Genomic DNA, 19,458 nt, shown 5'->3' on the forward strand with positions numbered 1-19,458 from the left:
ATTCCTTCCCCTCTCTTCAGAAGAAGAAGGGAAATACTGCTAGATTGGATATTTCTTCCACAACAAAAGAACCAGTTTTAAATATAGATATATATTCTTGACAGTTTGGGGCATGACCAGCCTAGAATACAGCAGGAAAGCTGATTCACCCTTCAGAGGAAAGTGATGCTATAAAAATAAATTCAAACCTGGTGCAGTTTACCATTGGACAAAAACACCTTTGCATCAAAGCAATGAAAAATGAGCTTTGAAGAAGCTTGGCATAACTAATGTGCAGGATGCATGTCTCTTTCCCCACCAACACTCTGAGATATAAAAGCAGACATACCTCATCAATTCAGTAATTCCCCCCAGTAACAAAGAGCAGTAGTGTGAACTAGTTGTGCCGTGCAGACCAAGCGCTGTGCAGAGTTTAAGAATTTAACCAAAAGGAAATGGAGCTGACGGATATCATCTGATATGTGATTAGCAAGCAGACACTAGGAATGCTTAAGACATAACTGAGTTTATATGTATAGGATCAAAATTACATAGTGTAGTGCTGTTGTTAAAGTGTGTGTGCATGTGTATGCATAGGACTGTACGTAATGTTTAGTGAGAACCGTAAGCCTGATCTCTCTCAACCTGTTTATTTCATAATAAGAATAAAGCTCTGATGGATTGAGGCGATGAGACAAATATGCAAAATCAGTAATAAATTACTGTAGGTCTAACATAATCCCATCAGTACATGCTCAGGAAGTAAATGCTTCACAAACATGCAGCAAAAGTCTTGTTTAAATCCCCTGCGTATGAATCTTGTCATCACTGGGAGAGATGAGAGCAGAAGGGCGGCTGCTGGCTGCTTTGCAGGGGTTCAGTTCAGGCTCTAGCCAGCAGCAGAAAAACAAAATCTCCAGAGTTTTAATTCTCTTATGAGCCAATAGTCTTTCATATTGATGCACACACAGAGAGAGCATAAAAATAGCCTCAAGCGCTTCTGAACCTGTTCCTCTTGCCAGCTTGACCACACTCTCTGGGTAGTCCAGGAATCCAGACAAAAACATTAATCAAAGGACCCAGCTGTACTGGAATGTATTCAGCCACCACTCCCACTCTGAGAGTTAGAGTTTATTTTAGCTACTGTTTTCTACTCTGGGGTTTCGTTGTCATTAGTCAGTGGAAATTGCTTGGTTATTCACCAAGTAGAAAATGATAGTACATGTAATTATAATTACGTATACGAATATTTATGCACACACAGAGACTCACACAAACACAGATATGCATCCTGACTGATGGACTGAGTTTTCATCCCTGCACAGGGAGCAAAAGTTCATAGTTCTGTTAACGTAAGAGTTGCGTGTCTAATTCTGTTCAAGCATAATGACCCTATACTTAGAATCAAGTACATAAAAGGGGACAACTGTTGCTGTGTCTTACTCTGAGTAAAGTTCAATACTATGGTTGTCTGACCTCTGCAATACTGATGTCAGCTTGAAGCTGCCTGAGGCAGCCTTGACAATACTGTTGGTAAAAATTGGTGCTGACTCATTGACTGCAATAGATGTTGTGCCAGTTTACACCAGCAATAAATTCAGCCCAGTCTCTACTTCCATAACAACAACAAAAAAAGTTTTTAGAAGTATGTACTTAAAAAATTGAATGTGATTCTTTTTAATAACACTAGACTGATTTTCCAGTGATCCTTTGCAGTGAAAGCTGAGCAGCCAAACTTCATATCAAGGAGAGGTTCACCGCATATGCAGATCTGCTGCTGCATTTAATTATACAGTTCCCTGAAGTCTTTAGCAAAAATCTGATGATTCTTGTGCATTCTAGATTGTGTCTTTGTAAATCAGAGGGAAACCCCATTCCCATGACCCAAAACTTATCTGTATGCACTCCTGTGTAAATAAAGGGCTGACAAACTTAAAATAAAAATAGATCTGTAAATAGGGTTTTCCCAAAAGCCATAACAATGCGTCTACTTTTTCCCTTCCATTTCAATTCTTTGCAGATGAGGAGCTTTTTTCAGGAATGTATATTGATTTCATGGGGACAGATGCAGCCATTTTTCGGAGTCTGACCAGGAGGAATGCGGTGCGAACTGACCAGCACAACTCCAAGTGGCTGAGTGGTGAGATGCCTTTGTTTTACCAGGGCTTTTAATGGGTTTCACAGAGATCCTGCTTTGTTTTCGTTAAAACAAAAGCTTGTCTTTTACAGAGCTTTTCTCTGAATTTCACTTATGAAGTTGAACCGTAAAAAAATGTGTGTAAATACACACTGTAGTCAATGTACAGATGTAAAGGGTTCACCACATGAGCCAAACCCTTAGGCCACCTCACCTGACAGCCTTTTCTGCATTAAGACTCAACCAAACTGTTCAAGGGAGAGTGTATGAAAATCTGTCAAATGGCAAGTGATCACACAATCTGACTTCTAGGGAAGTGCCTTCTCCACCTCTAATGCATCAGACACTGCCTTAGAGTGCTCAATTCTAAGATTTTGTTAATTCAGATTGATATACCTCAGAAGACTCACCACCACTTGCATTCAAAATGTGTGCAGAACAGAGTCCCATTATCAGAGAAGTCAGAAACAATTATTGCCATTCATTTCAGTGTTAAGAAATTGATTATCAAAACACAGTGGGAAAACTAGTTTCTAAGTGCAAACGCTTAACTCTTGGCTTCAGTGAAATCAATGTCAAAATTTTCCTGACTTTACTCATAAGAAGACTCCTTCAAGTTAAACTGTTTTGAATTAAAATGGTGGCAAACCCTCTGAGCAGAGGTAGATATCAAAGGTTACAGAGCAACTAACGAAGTATTTCCAATTTTAAAAGACTTTCAGGTATGTTGAAGTAAAGTTATTCTGGTTTTATCTTGACTATTTTTAGGGTGACTTATTCCCATGTGAGTATAGTGAAATCACAGGACTGCAATCAGAACAAATTCAGTTCACTATGAATGGGAAACTATGTCTGCTTTCTAAATTTTCTTGTGTTTGGTATGCATTCTTACACTTACCTGCACACCCTGAAGTGTGCAGCCTAAAGTGAATTAGGGAATAAAGGACTATTAAAATGCATAATTTTTGGAAAATGTTACATCTGCTCAGAACACGTACTTGACAAGCACAATTTATTTCCATGTTCTTTTAGAGTCAGAGTCATGACACTTGTTATATTGATTGAGAATGGGCTATGTGAATAGAAAAATGCTGCAGTCTTAGTGAGTTTTCTGTCAGACATATAACCTTTGTATTGGGTTGTTTCAAGATTTTTACTGGATTTCAACCAATCAGGCAATGTTGTTTGATCATTAAAAGGTATAGCCTTCATGCAGGCAGAGAGTCCACTTCTTCATTCAGACAAAGGAGAAGGTCTTCTAAGTACTCTTCCACTCTCCATTATATGCTTGCTGTTAAGGATATAGACTATTTTGCTTTCCCCTTAGTGCTTCTTTGCTGTATTTTGCATGTAAACATTTTGCATGTACACTTTGCTATGTTTATCAACCTCTGACAGGAACTCCAATGCAGTTCAAGCATTTGTCTACCCCGCTTTTCTTTTCTGTTATTTTCCTTTCTTAAGTATCTTACTTGTTTTTCTCCTAATGAGTCTTTCAACAGTTTACTTTTATGTTTTGCCTCAACGGGGCTTTCCTTAAGTGCCCCTGATAACACACTGTTGCTCCCCTTTTCTTTCTCCAAGTCTTTGAATCTCTGCAGAAATCTAATACTTCTGCTTCTGCATTTGAATCACTTTTCTAAAATCTGCTGTGGGATAAAATGCAAGGATGCAAAAACTGAAGGCTGCCAGCAGGGAGCCATTTACCTGGTGGTATCTGGTATATACAGACATAAGGCTAGAGCAGTACTGCCACAGCAGTACCTCTGTATGTATTATATGGTGTTTCCTTGAAGCAGTCAGTAACTATCAAATCATTAATTGCTTATACTGATATATCTTTTGGTTTCATCTTTTTGGTATACGGTTTCATTTCAGAGCCTATTTTTGTGGATGCTCATGTTATCCCAGATGGCACTGACCCCAATGATGCCAAGATCTACTTCTTCTTCAAAGAGAAACTCACAGACAACAGCGGCAGCACAAAACAAATTCATTCCATGATTGCGAGAATATGCCCAGTAAGAACTATTTTGTTTGACAGGTTGTCGGACAAGCTGCTAGTGTGACATGATAAGCTAAAAGACTAAATGATTGAAAGGCCTTTGATTTATATTCAAAACAAATTTCCTGTTTCAGCTTCCACATTCATAATTAAGAAGAGCTGTTACTGAACACACAACTAGAGTCTGAACATGTTACGTATTCTGGCTATATCTATAATGATATGGAATTCTAGAGATTCAGCGATTTGTGTATTTCTCTGAGTCAGAATAGTTACCAGTGCTGAATTTCCAAACTTGTGTCCTTTGCCCAAATGAGGTACATTATTTGCTTAGGAAAACTGAATTATAAGACAATGAAGTCTTTCACAGACACACATGCATACACACGCACTCAAAATCTTTGAAACACATTGGAAATACCAGAGCCAACTTTTAAATGGGTTAATTTAACTTTCAGTTATTGTTTTCATTTTTACCATATCTGCCTTTCTGAGTTCTTGCATTGATGTGTGTGTGAGTCTAATTTAAAAAATGTGCACAGGAAAATTAAATTCAGGAGTTATGGTTACTCCCGTGCTGTAATTAATTTACAACAACAGCTCTCATTGTCTCTATTTCCTTTTTCATATTTGTAGTCAACTGTAGATGAAAAATTATTGAAGCAGCCCTTTCTATCTATGGTGGAATGGATATTTTTTTAAGGAGAGAAAAATTGTAAATGCACTATTATTGCTAGCATTTCCATTCCTTCTATTGGAAAGGCTCAGGAAGGTAATTGTGAGGGTCTGTGTATTCTCTGTCCTTAATCTGGGCCTTCTTTAGAATTTGGTGCTTTGTGATGTTGTTGTGTACGGGTGTGAGGGCATCTTTGGGATTGTGTTGAACTCCTTTGCTGGCAATATGATGAGGCATGTGATTTCTTTCATAATCCTCATTTTCTATATTTTTGTGAGGGTGCCCAAAGGCCTTTTTCGGTATTTTGCAAGAAGACATTTCATGCAATTATAGCTGTATTTGTTATTGTTACTATTGTAATGAAGCCCAGATGATTTCTGAAAGGCCTCAGCCTGTTTAGGCTTACACTGAAGTCAGTGACAGGATCTCAAAGGCAATGACAATAAATCTAAGTCAGTCGTGTTTGTGTACTTGTATACCATCATATTCATATATCAATGCCTTTGAGACTGGCCAAATATATTAGTACAATAGTGCCAAGGAAGAACCCCCCAAAAGACCCCTTATAGGTCACCCAAGAAATTGGATTACAAACTCCAAGAGCACCAGTGAGGCATGCACAGCATTTCACCAAAATCACATTTGCCTGACTTCTGAGTTTCCTCATTTGACTGGTGAACGCCTTAGATAAGAGCAGTATCTTCCAAACCGCCCAGCACAATGTAACTCATAAAAAGGCAAAAAGGAAACTTAGAAATGAGGCAGGAACTATCACCTCTGTCCTGTGCTATCTAGTTTAACAGTAACAGTTTCCACCTTACACCGGGAAGAGATGGGAAGATCCTTGCATGACGTGTGGCCAAGCTAGCTCTGGACCAAGCTAGCAGGACTTCCAACAGCCTGAGCCATGTTAGCCATCATTTCTGAACTGAGTGCAGAGCATCCACCTAATGGGCTAGCATGGCTTACTACCTCGGATGTGGATATACTGCTGTCACAACTCTCTCCATAGGACTATTAGACCTTTTAGAGATAGCATGGACTTCTCCACACTAGGTGTCAGTGAGTGATACAAACCTCCACAGTCCTTCCCAGTCATACCTACCTACACACACTGCTGCTGCACAAAATCTACTGCCCAACCCTCCCAGGACTGCTAGCCCAGCACAGAAACTCTGCTCAAAAACCCTAGTTCTTGCTTTTCCTGTGTCTGGGGTGTTTGGATGAGGGGGTTTGATTTGAGCCTGTCTATTTTTTATATTTTATTTACCAGCATAATTGTCTAGATGATGAATCAAATTAAACTGAGGAAAATGAGTAAAAGCCCAGTAAAACGTTAACTGTGTTGTATGGCATTTTTCTGAAAATAATATTGCTTTCCAGAATGACACAGGTGGTCAGCGTAGTCTTGTGAACAAGTGGACAACATTCTTGAAAGCAAGACTTGTGTGCTCAGTAATGGATGAAGATGGAACAGAAACATACTTTGATGAATTAGGTATGGCAAAAAAATCCCTTAAAAGTTTTACCTAAATCTTGGACCCTCTGCATATTCAGTAATTGAAGTTGCAGATTGTTAGTCAAGTTCTTGATGGTGAAGTTTTGGCTCTAGAAATTAATGACAAAATTCCCCTTGCAGTTTTATGACAGGAAATGTAGAAATCCTTATAAATATCTCTATGTAGTTATCATTAACTTTGAAATAAAAGTAATTAATCTCGACTATGGAAAGGAATTATATTTGTGAAGAACTCATATTAGGAAGGGAACATGTGAGGGAAGTCTATTGTTATTTTGCTCCTAGATAGGATTGTGATAGGGGTTTTTAACATGCATCTCCTTGAAACTGTTTCTTATACCACTGTGTAACACACAGCTTTTCCACAATACACTTATTCTTTTTTGATCACTGCATAGAGGCCTCAATTTGATAGTTGAAGATAATACTAATAAATACTAATAAGTCGTGTTTCTGGCACCAGCAATAGTACTATGAATAAATATAATTTCTCAGGATTCATACAGGCATTTAGATTTTGTGTTCACCATGTGAAACACTGCAGATACTCAGTGAATGATCTATACAGCAGACACAATGGGGCCAATTCAGTTCAGCGAGTAGGTAAAGTTTTGCATAGTGCAGTCAATAAATCCCTATACAACAGGAGCTGGGAGGTTTATATCTCTCAGTGTCTTCACTGTGAAGTTGTGTGTCATTCATACCATGTTGAAAATGAGCTAGTGAGGGCATCTAGAGTGTGTACTGGACAATAAAACACCTAATTAGGTGTCCTGCTTTGAATTAAATCAATAGGAATTCTTCATCTTTGACCTACTGCAGCTTAAATGTTTGCCTACTGTTAAACAACCTGCTGAAACAAGATCCAACTGAGAGAAATGTGTGACATGGATTCTGAACATATTTGAAAATCTTTGCCTTCTGTCCTCATAAGGCTAGATGGCATGGAGCTAATTTCCAAATCTGCTTCTGAATGTTCAAATGCTAGATTTATGCACATGGTCCATTCATATGAGAAGTCTGCTTTTCCCCATTCAAGTCTGAGACAAAACTACTGTTGCCTTTAGCAGGAAAAAGTAATAAATTAAACTGGCAAATAAAGTTTTTATTAGTATTTGAAACTTTTTTTCTTTTTCCTTTTCTTTCTTACAGAGGATGTGTTTCTTCTAGAGACAGATAACCCCAGAACAACGCTTGTGTATGGGATTTTTACAACATCAAGGTAATTGAGGAGATTTGAAAACAATTAGCTTTCTGAAGAGCCCAATTTTCTGTATGAAAACTGAATGTGATGGTTTGTGGTGAAGGCTGTGCTGTGCAATTTTGTATGTCTTCTGTGGCCATCATTCACACGCAGGAGTAACAGTCTCAGTATCATTGCTGTTGGTATCCATGTTAGAGCTGTGCTGCTTGGTGCAAGCTGCTCCCTGACATACTGTCAACTGGCAGTGGGAAAACATTTCTGTGGAGGGCTACTTGTTACCGTCCAGCAGCAGAAAGCTAAATGACTTCAACTCAGTGAACTCGTGGCATCTGAGAGCACTTAACACCTCCTGAAGGACATCCAGCACCCTGAAGGATCAAACCGGGAATTCTTAGATGAACTCATACAAATCATTTCCAGTCTCTCAGCCGTCAGGTGATCACACAGATGGCAAATAACCCATGTCAGCTTCAGTTGGCTACCTCCTTGCAGCCTTAAGCTCCCCATTATCAGTCAGTAGTATTCACTTACTATCCAGTTCAGAAAGCATTCAGTGAGTTCCCAACAACAGTGGAAGTACTAGCTATGGCTTACTATGATGAAAGTCTCCACAAAGGTTGACCAACAGGTGGACCAACAGATTCTGCCATCTCTACCTTTTTCTTTTGTCACTTTTCTCTGTAGTATACAGAGGAGAAACAATTACAGCTTGCTGATTTCTGAGATCCTCTATTATTTAGCTGTTAGTACCCACAAAATAATTTTCTGCTTTTTTTAATTTATGCAATCAAATTAGCAAATTATTTAATTTATTACTAGCCATTCCTTAAATGACAATTTCTACTAAAAAATCCTTGCATGAAAACATAATTTTTCCTGAAACCCTTTTCTGTCTTCTTTCATGTGGGTAAATTTTTTTTCATGTGGATCCAGGGATCTGCTGTCTTAAATACGTGAATATGATTTTATGATATTTCATTGGGAGAAAAAGAATCCCATAACTTGTAAACATCTCGTGCTGTCTGCATTTTATGCTTCTTACTACACAAAAGGTGAAAATGCTGAGGTTATGTTTAGCAGTAAAACCACACTTAACGGTTAGGTTGTGGATGCAACATGCCTGAACTAGAAACACTTCTACCTAATCCTCCTGGTATTTCTGCAGTGGAGAGGAGGTTTGAATCACAGGACCATATACGGTGACAACAAAGAGAAAACTTCACTTTTTCCTGGCTCTCTAGCTGTTTTCTCTCTTTATTGAGGTTTTTACACTCATATACTTCTGTTATCGTGAATCACATGGACTGTGCTTGCTTTCTCTTTGCTCAGTAGCTTGAATATGTTACCTACTTAAATACAGCAATCATAAGGATTTTTAATCCTTAGCAGTTCCTTTATCTTCACTTCTGTAGACCTCCAACTCATAACAGTAACAAGAGAGAAACATCCCAGCAAATAATAACTGTTAGTGTTTTTATCTAAACCATACAGAGGGAAAGCAAGCAATACTAAAGCAAGTTATTTTAGTGGCATAATCTGCTGTACATCTAACATAAAACATCTGGAAAGACTTAATAAATTTCTTAAAACTTATTAATACCTACTAAAATTCCACAAATATCTTATTCCATCTAAAAGGTTCCTCCTTCTAATCCATATACAGCTGATTGCACATTCCTTGTTTAGACACTATGTGTAATGTTTGGGGTTTTTTCTGGAGTGTTTTTTTTCCTTCTTCAATTGAAAACAGAGTTACTTGGATTATCTTCATCCTACAGCTAATATCAGGCAGATTTTAGACCATCTGGAGTTTCCACTTTGTTAGGATACATATTTCAAGCCTTATATGCAGTGAGAGAAAGAAAGGAGTTAATTCCCAGCAGTCAACCTTAACATCACTCTGGAAATTATTCCCCTAGTTCCCTTCACCATCAAGGGGTGATGGCGGCCATTCAGGGCTTGTGGTGCCTGAGACAGTCTGAGACCATTGCTGAACCCAGAGTGGTGTAAAAACCAGGCCTTTTTCATAAGTGACCCCCCAGGTTCTATTCAGAAACACTCAAACTTCAGCCCTCTTGAAGGGGTCTTTTTAAGACCAGTTTTATGGGTAGATTTGAGGACTATACAAGTAATTCCTTTACAGCCACAACCTGTCCTTATTTTGCTTGGAAAAGTTGGAAACTGATTGTAACCATCTATCCAATTGTAATTGCACTGGATGTTTTGATTAATATTTTATCCATGTATTTAAAAGGCTCATGGAGGTCTTGTGGTTAGTGCACTGTTGGGGAGTTCTGGAAACCTGTGCTGAGCTTGGCAGTACAAAGTTTATAAAACTCGTCTCACTGAAGTCAGCAATATTTTTGGCATTGATTTAACTGGGGCCAAATTATATTTCTTTTATATTGAACATTAGGAAAGTTTCTTACTCCACCAGTATGGTAGTACCTTCCTTCCTTCCTCTTTTTATAGCTCAATGTTCAAAAAGGTGCTAGGTCTCTAAGGAGTAATGGTATATATTGAGAAACCAGATTAGTTTATTTTTAAATGTATTAAATCCATGTTATAGAAGCATTAAATTATATTAAATATATTATTTTAGAGATCAATTTCATAGTTGGACAATGATGGAAAAGCAAAATGATGGAAAAGCTATACAAAAGTAGGTAGATTGCAGTACTTTTTCCTACTGTTTTCCAGCTCCATATTTAAAGGCTCAGCTGTGTGCGTGTATCATCTGTCCGACATCCAGACTGTGTTCAATGGGCCATTTGCACACAAGGAGGGCCCAAACCACCAGCTGATTCCATATCAGGGCAGAATTCCTTACCCGCGACCTGGCACCGTAAGTATAAAGATGTTTATTCAGGCTTGCCAATTACTTGTCTGTGTTTAATCCATAAATAAATGTTATTTATTTTGGGATAATGGACTGTATGTGACTATGACACTTGGTTGCAGTTTCTTGCTGCTTCAGAATACTGTTTCCTCAACCACTGCCATGTTATTCTTGGTTCACCTCATGGAGGCTTATGAGGTATTCCAGATGGGCCTAGAGAAATTGGGCAGCCCAATGGAAAGGGAAAAAGAAAATTCAGATTTGGATTTAACGTGGTGGCAGAAATTATCTACATTTTTCAGATGTGCCAATGAGCTCTGAATTTGAGGATGAGTTCTTAGAGGATAGCTCACACAAAGAATAAAGGCAAAAGAGATTATTTTCAGATGATCATTGATCATTGCTGGTTTTCTGATCACTGGCTTTTCTGTGCTTCCTCAAAATTCAGCCACAACATGGTATCTTAAAAGTATATTTTCTAAGCTGGGACTTGTTTGACTTTGCTTTTATTTGACTGCTAAATAGTTCCACTTTTAAATATACGCCACAAACATTTTTTTTCACTCATGTCAAAGCATTTGTAAAAATCAGGATGTGGAGGTTTTTTGCTGCTCAGAACTTGTGTTAAAAGGGTTAACTGAGAATAGCAATGCTTGTAGGCTATGGGGCATGTACCTCCTTCCTCTGGAACATAGGGTTTTTTGCATCTTCTGGGATGCTGAACTAGACAGGGATGTCTTTTAATAGGATATGGAAAATCCTACTTTACAATTGCCTAAAGAGATACTAAACCTCTGGATAAAAAGGAATGTTCATTGTGTCACAGTACATTGGATAAACAGTGAAAAGGCTTCAGTATAGCTTCAGTAGGATTAAATAAAGCAATACATTCATTTGGCCATAATCAACTCCGGAGTGTTTGGCTGCCCTTCACTAAATACCAATGGTTTCTTATTTCTTCCACAAGAAAACCTTGCTTATGGAAAAAGAAAGGAAAAAATAATATTACATAATTGGCACCTTGTGACTAAATTCAGTGATGTTTGATGATAGTTTCCATTTTTCAGAGTTTACAGAAATAGTTACTGTACCTGCAGCATGTTGGGGAATATGCTGTAAATTAAAGAATTCTGTTTATCAACTGTGAACGTAAGTATCACGTAGCCAAGTCCTTCAATGAGGTGTGAAGGATACACATTCAATCCCTTCCGGAAAGGGAGAGCTTATAGGGTGCTTCAGTAACATCTTTTGCTTGTCACTGGTTTATACAGGGGATGGATAGCGAAAAAATTAATTGATTAAAGATGTTTGTTAAGGCTTTGCTCAGAACAATGATATAATGTAAGTTTTTAGGGTTATACTGGGGTGAACCATAGCACAAACATTTTTGCAGGAAGTCACAAAAGTCTTACGATCTCCAGTTCAAGAATGGAAGGACTGAAAGTATCAAAGAAAGCCTTTTTTTAACTGAGCTGTGTGGGACAGGAAAGTTTAATTTGAACTGCTTGTGAAACAGTATCCCTCTGGAGAGGAACTGGGGTCTGGCAGATCACTACCAAGTAGAATAATCTTGCTAATAGCCCACAGATTTACGAACACAGTTCGTTTTTCAGCACTTGTTACTAATCTTAGCAGATAGGTCCATACATTTCCTGGAAGACTGTGGATGGAAGTGCCACAGAGGGAAGGAGTGGAGCAAACAAGATGATAAGAATTCAATTCTTTTGAGCAATCTTAGAGGGCTAGCACATGGAGTCATTTCTAACGAGAACCAAACCAAAAACCTCAGAATAAATCAAAGTCCAGAAGAATCAGTTGTCAAGGATGCCAGATGGGAAGAGACCCATATCCGAGCTCAGTCCCGGTTCTTCTTCCTGAAGGTAACTGATGTCAGAGCAGTTTCTTTTAAAGAATTCCTACTAGAGCTGTCCTATTTTGTATAAATAATTAAATCCTAATTGTGCCAGATGATTCTAAAGCCTGGTGTTGGGCTGCAATCCCCTCTCTAATTGGCTTCTTTTATTGCCCAAAAAATCGTTTATTAGGCTCACAAGTTGGAACATCTAGCAGCAAGGGTAGAAGGGGCAATCCTGCCTGATGGTTAGAGGGATCCCCTGGGAGGTGAAGTCTCAGATTGTAACATTTGCTTGCATCAGGTAGGCTGGACACATGACTCAAATATCCCCAGTGAGTTTTCCCAGTCTCTGAGTATGATTCATTTTCTGTAATTTTAGCCATCTGAAAGCAGGGCATCTAGTCTCAATTACTAACTACAGAGGAAACCTAGATGCCTAACTATGAATAAATGTCTGACTTTGAGACAGTAGAAGTCAGGTGAGGTAAATCTCTCCCTAAGCTACTAGCTATTTTTGTGTCTGTGGTTTTGGCCAGAAATTCCATCCTAGATGTAAGAATGGTCCTCGTCAAAATAAGCAAGTTTCCATGAAATGCTTCATATTGAACAAATGAACATTTTCCAATTGGAAAAATATTGTGCTGAAACATTTCTGAATAGCTCCAATACTCTGAGGAGAGTTTCACAGCTCAGAAGTCTGGTAGTGGAGCAGCAGTAAGTGAGGTAACGGTAGCTGAAAAAAAGTCATGTAAATTAACATCCAGAACATTGTACCAGTTACTGACATATCTCCTGATTTCCCACAGTTTTCTTTTAGTTTCAAAACACTTGAGTTTTCTAAGATTGTTTTTATTTCTTCATGAGGTCCAAAATGCCTCAGGGCTGATTATTTGGAGGGTTCTTCATGACATTTAAAGAAGCATCCACAGTATTCATGGACCTTTGTTATTTCTCAGGCATAGGGGAAACTATAGACAAGATCTTGTGAATGGTCAATCTTTTCAGACATAAATAAGTTGCCATGGGACCCTCTCAATTCCATATTATTGCTTTTTCAAATGAAGATGAGTCACAGGCCCTTTTGCCATCTCATAATCAATGGCTAGAGGGATATTGACCAAAGCACAGTTAAGTATTTGATTTTACCTTTTGCCTTTGTACTAATTCTGTAACAAACCAGGTGCAAAAGCCTGATGTCTTCCCATACCAATCACTTGGAATTTTTTTCAACAGGCAGTTTGAAAGCATAACAAATGTGGAAATAGGTCCAGACGTATGGATCTTAGCCATCAAGCTGAGTTTTGAAAGTGCAAAAATACATTTGTTTTTGCTTTATCGGAATTGATGGGAGTTCAAAGCATAGCTATTCAAGCACTTCATTCCCGTTACTGGAACGTAATTACTTTCAGTCAGAGTCTGAAGTGCTCTTTTGGGAGCTTACTTTGTCAACTATCTGTCAATATTTGTAAATGACTTGGAGAAGAAAACTCTCTGAAAGATGGTAAGTATTCTTAAGCATTACTGTGCATGTTTCTTACAGTGTCCAGGAGGAGCCTTCACACCTAATATGCGGACAACCAAAGAGTTTCCAGATGATGTTGTGACCTTCATCAGGAATCACCCTTTGATGTTTAATCCCATTTACCCAATACACAAAAGGCCATTAATCATCCGGATAGGAGCTGACTACAAGTATACGAAGATCGCTGTGGATCGAGTGAATGCTGCTGACGGGAGATATCACGTCTTGTTTCTTGGAACAGGTAAGACAAACTTAGCGGCAGTTGTTTCCCTCTGTTGCATTATAATGTGCAGTCAGTTCTGATTTATACAACTTGCAGCTTTCAGAAACACTTGTTTAAGCATATTTTCTGTCTACAAAAATGTCTATAGAGATCGATAAATTATGCTCTTTTTACTTTCTGTGCATTTTTACGTTTATTACAGAGGTTAATTATGTGCAAGACAGAAAATATATTGATAGGAATTTTATTTGAGACCAAAATCAACACTAGTGTGTATTGTATTTATTCTAAATTATAATACTTCTTTTGAATATGGTTTATCTGCAACATGATTCCACATTAGAATTGGAGGTTCTCTAATATGAGTAAAAATACCAGAGTCTGGCTTTGCATTGTTTTGTATGCACTCATCATCATTATTTAATATATGCTCTGTAAGCTGCTTCTGAAGAAAAACACAATCTGATCAGGATGATACAAAGGCAGAAATAACAACTCCACAAAAAAAAAAAAAGTAAAAAAGTAAAAATATGGAAGTACTTAGCAGAGCAAAAGACCTCACTTGGAGTTTTGTGAGACCACACTTGGAGTACTGTGTACAGTTCTGGTGTCCTCAACATAAAGAGGACATGGAGCTGTTGAAGCAAGTCCAGAGGAGGGCCACAGCGATAATGAGGGGGCTCAAGCACCTCCCGTATGAAGACAGGCTGAGAAGGCTGGGGCTGTTCAGCCTGGAAAAGAGAAGCTGCGTGGAGACCTCATAGCAGCCTTCCAGTATCTGAAGGGGGCCTACAAGGATGCTGGGGAGGGACTCTTCATTAGGGACTGTAGTGGTAGGACAAGGGGTAATGGCTTCAAACTTAAACAGGGGAAGTTTAGATTAGATATAAGAAAGAAGTTCTTTACAGTGAGGGTGGTGAGGCACTGGAATGGGTTGCCCAAGGAAGTTGTGAATGCTCCATCCCTCCACCCCTGGCAGTGTTCAAGGCCAGGCTGGACAGAGCCTTGGGTGACATAATTTAGTGTGTGGTGTCCCTGCTTTTGGCAGGGGGGTTGGAAATAGATGATCTTAAGGTCCTTTCCAACCCAAACCAGATGATTCTGTGAAAAGAAACAAATGGTTGGAGCCTGAGCAGCAGTGGACACAGAATTTGGTCCAAGTATTCTAAAATAATTTCAATCTAATGTAACCTACATTTTGTTTTTAGTTACATCAAATTTGAATCTGGTCTAATGCTTCTGAAGTCTGCAGGGAACAGGTCAAGTGATTCCCATACTGATCAGTTTTGATTTCTTAAAATATTTAGATATGAATCACACTCTTCTGATTGAAGCAGACAAGCGGAGTGGTACTGTGGTTAAACACTAGGATTCATTCGTATCTGAAACTCCCACTGGCTTAACAGGGCATTGTAGGTTGATAGGCACAAAGGGTAATCTTTTTTACTACAGATGCTTTCAAGTAGAACAAAGGAAAAGAGCTCTAGGAGAACAAATACATCTCTGAACATCAGAAAATAATTACAGAGATGGCTTGCATTACTTTATGGTTCACATATTATTGGGATCCTTGTTGTTTTCTGCTTGTAGAATAACCATGTCTGCCAGCAAACTCACGTGGGGCTGGGAATGACCATCCTGTTATAATAGATTTAGGAAACTGGTGCTAAAAAATGTCAGGCTTCTATAGTGGCAGAATTAAAGGGAACTCTCTTCACTCATAAAAACCTCCAAACTACCAAAATCAGCAGGGTGCCTTTGTGCCAAAGGAGGGCAATTGCATGCTGTGTTGTATTAGCAAAAGTGTATCCAGCCATCAGGTTGCTAGAGAGGATTGTTCCCCTGTATTTGGCTCCTGTCAGGGGTACCATGTCCAGTTGTTGGCTCCCCAGTACAAGGAAAATTTTGACCTGATTGAACAAGATTAGTTGATGGAGGTTGAGAGACTTGGTTTAAACAGAGAAAGCTAAGGGGAGATCTGCTGTTGACAACTATCTAATGGGAGGGTACTACCAGCTAATGGGGAAAAAAAAGAGATCTGGACTCATCTCAAAGTGCTTAGTGTCAGGGTGAGAGGGGTTGAACACAATTTACAAGTAGATATACAGGAAAAGGTTTTCACCATCTGCATGGTCAAACGTTGGAACAAGGACCTAGAAAGGTTGTGAATTCTCCATCCTCAGAGATAGTGTGGCCACCAGGTCTAGGGCAATGATCGTTCCCCTGTACTTAGCACTGGTGAGGCTGTACCTCGAATGCTGTGTTCGATTTTTGGACACCTCACGTCCAGAGAAGGGCAACGAAGCTGGTGAAGGGTCTGGAGAACAAGTCTTATGAAGAGCAGCTGAGGGAACTGGGGTTGTTTAGCCTAGAGAAAAGGAGGATCAGGGGAGTCCTTTTTACTGTCTACAACTACCTGAAAGGAGTTTATGAGTCCTGAAAGGATTTGGTGTTCCTGTGGCAAACCTTTACCTGGTCACCATCTACTGTACTGTGAATGCCTAGTATACTGTAAGGCATAGGGTAGAAGAAGCTCTGGGTAATGAATCACATTAGGAACTTCATCAGGTTTTGATCTCGATATTTTTGTTTACTTGGCTGGCACTTGATAAATGAGTTTTAAAATGTTCATGAATAATTCTTTGATCCTACTTACAGAGTTATTGGAAACTAACAAATTAATTAGGGCAGGGCTTTCAAGGTGGTTTTTCACACACACACACCCCAACATGTAACTACATTGTATTTTTAGTTTAATTAATGCAGCTACAGTTCTTGACTTTGGGGCCCTTTAGGTTTATTTTCCTGCTTTCCTACAGAAGAAAAGAGGGTTTGTACACTATTGTAGATATGTCAGAAATTTAGTTGTTGTCCCTGCTACTGTTATCCAACTGCACAAAACCACTTAGTAAAAGAGTGGGTTTGGTTTTCTGTTAGCTTTATTCCTGCAAATCACTGTGTTTAGCCATACGAATAGGTTGGTAAACTAGTACAGGTCTTTTAAATGAACTTTTAATGCATTTTTTCAAATAGTGGTGCCATTGTTGTAAAATGCTCTGCGAACACCTAATGTTAATTGGAGAAAATTTCTACTAAAGATTGGTGGAAAAGACAAGGACATACCAGCTTCCAACCAATATAGGATGCTTAATGTAGCTGTAGTAGTTAATACTGGAAATGTATTGAGTATCTGAAATTTGCCTGAAAACACAATATTGATATTTAGCCCTTCAGTAATTATGCAAGTGATAAATATGGATAATTTCATTTTTATACTTTGATTATCTTCTTACTGTTTGTAAGTGATCAGTGTGGCCTCACACATATACCTGTGATTCATTAAAAACATTAACATACTCAGCTTGTTAATCCTCTTCTCTGTATCAGCATGGGATCCATTATGGATCAAACACATAAATGGCAGCTCTCGATACTTTATATTCATTGCTTTACCTTCTGCATTACACTGGAGATGAGGATCATTGTTTGCTTTTTAGTTAGTTGGAGTGGAGGCAGCATTCTTCCTGAGCAGGGCACAAGACATTAATAGCTTCAAGGTCTTCCTCAACAGAAATTGGTGCAATGTAAGTTACTGCGTTTCTCAGCCCTTTTAAATAAAAGTGATCAAGTTGAGTTTCAGCCACTGAGAAATTTGTTTTCTTTATTCTCTGCTCGGGAGGATTCGATAGAGATATTAAGTGTCAAAAGGAATGCAGAGGAGATTTGCTTTGGTGTCAGTTCATCCCAGCAAATGCAAAAAACACGTTGTATAGGAGAATTTCATGTGATAATTTCCTTGGGAGCCTGGAGCCCCACAGCCGGAGACAGTGGGACTTTCCACCTGGTGACAATTTCACTCAGCTCAGATGATGAGTTACTGCTGCTGAACTGAGATGTTGCCAGCCATGTCTGTCACTGTCAGTGACCTGTCTCATGCTTGAAATTGGAGTGTTTTATGTCTTGCCAGATGCAGAGCACACAAAATGTTTAGCTTTTCCTCTCTTCCTCTATAGCCTTAGTAATAAATCAGTTCCTGAATGCAAGTGAAGAATAACAGAAGAATAAAGCTTCAAGAACCCCAGTGGTTTTCATCATGTAGCCATGGCATGGGAGAGTATTGGCAGCTGTGTCATTTTTTCACATTAATGTGAACTAAAATGTAGTGTCGCCTTTGCACCCTCAGATAAAAGTGCTGGGCTCACAGGAGATGGTCCGTGCCCAGAGTCAATACATTGCTTTTCTCCCTACCTTGCCTACATAGCTAACAAAATAAACCCCAGGGACAGACATTGTTCTTGCAGTGTTCCACCTGCCTTATAAATGATAGTGATCTCCTGTTTTCCCTATGTTTTTCAACATGAATACTCCCAAAGCACGTAACAAAACTTGCTAGTTTTGTTAAGTCCACCCAAAGGGATCTCTTTACTCCTCCGAAATGAGCTGATTTAGAGTAACGAGCAAGTCTTTAATGGTAGAGAGAAGCGCTACAAGAGAACAGTGCTGTATATCTCATCTTGCCAAACAGAAACCTGAGGGATAATTTACATGGGTAGAATGTAATCTCACTTTTGCATATTTGACAAGAACGATGCTGATGGTACATTTTCACTATGCAAAGCATAATAACACACTCAGTTCAAGAATTTGGGGTTAGAATTCTGCTTTGATTATCTCATTTCTATGATAGGCCAGGACTCAGTCCTGAAGTTTTTAATTCACCCTAGAGTTGTACTGTAATTACTTTACTCATTTCAGTTATTTATAAAGAACCCAAGCTTTCAATGTTTTCTGTTTATGCTTTGGTAGATTGTTTTCCATCTGAGTTTTAAAGCAGCAGTAAACCAGCATGAGAACATTTTCCTGACATTAATATTTATTTTTTAAGCATGCCACCTACTGCTTGCAGTACGAAAGCCTTCGGTCAAAGTACACACAGATTGCACAACCGAGATTATGCATGGGGTTTTTTTATTGCTCTTGGTGTTATAAAAATACTTAAATGTCTGGGTCAAACATGGGTACATTAAACAGACATGGGCACCAACAGGATTTTTTTCAGCCCCTTGCTATCAAGATAGGATATGTTTCTGTGAAAAGAGATCTAAGTTTTTGTCATGAAAAGGCACGTCAGACTTGAGTGTGGCTCATTCAGGTGATAAATGTTGGCCACACGCATCTGATGTGGCATGAGGTTCATCGATGTTTGTTATTATATTTTCTTCTCTGATGCAAGACTTGTTTTCAAAGTCTGGCTGTAATAAGTGCCTTCAGAGCATAAGGTTGTAGTACTCATTTTCATGGTGTTCTATGATGCCTGTCTTTTTGGAAAACTAACCCTTGCTGACAGCGGTAGCCTCCGGTAATGCAATAGCCAAAATCATGCAATGAGCTACAGATTCTAACGGAGAGAGATAACCTGGTCAGAAGACCAAACTTGCCTCCCATAGATTTGCTGGATGCAGCTTCATGACTGTGATCTTGGGAAGATGATGTTGCACA

At 38.8% G+C, this 19,458-nt stretch overlaps 1 protein-coding gene across 1 annotated transcript in view; it reads left to right on the forward strand.

Annotated features, from left to right (window-relative positions):
- The window catches only part of SEMA3C (sema domain, immunoglobulin domain (Ig), short basic domain, secreted, (semaphorin) 3C), a gene marked incomplete at its 5' end in the record, with an annotated part of 49,374 nt that overhangs the window by 12,317 nt on the left and 17,599 nt on the right, over positions 1–19,458 (forward strand). Inside the window, 6 exons of the mRNA XM_010016453.1 lie at positions 2,000–2,119; positions 3,995–4,137; positions 6,181–6,295; positions 7,469–7,538; positions 10,221–10,365; positions 13,755–13,977. Coding sequence (XP_010014755.1) covers positions 2,000–2,119; positions 3,995–4,137; positions 6,181–6,295; positions 7,469–7,538; positions 10,221–10,365; positions 13,755–13,977 — 816 coding nt within the window. The remainder of the gene's footprint in view (positions 1–1,999; positions 2,120–3,994; positions 4,138–6,180; positions 6,296–7,468; positions 7,539–10,220; positions 10,366–13,754; positions 13,978–19,458) is intronic.

This window comes from Nestor notabilis, unplaced genomic scaffold (assembly GCF_000696875.1).
Source record: "Nestor notabilis isolate BGI_N333 unplaced genomic scaffold, ASM69687v1 scaffold15486, whole genome shotgun sequence".
NCBI classification, from domain to species: Eukaryota; Metazoa; Chordata; class Aves; order Psittaciformes; family Psittacidae; genus Nestor; species Nestor notabilis.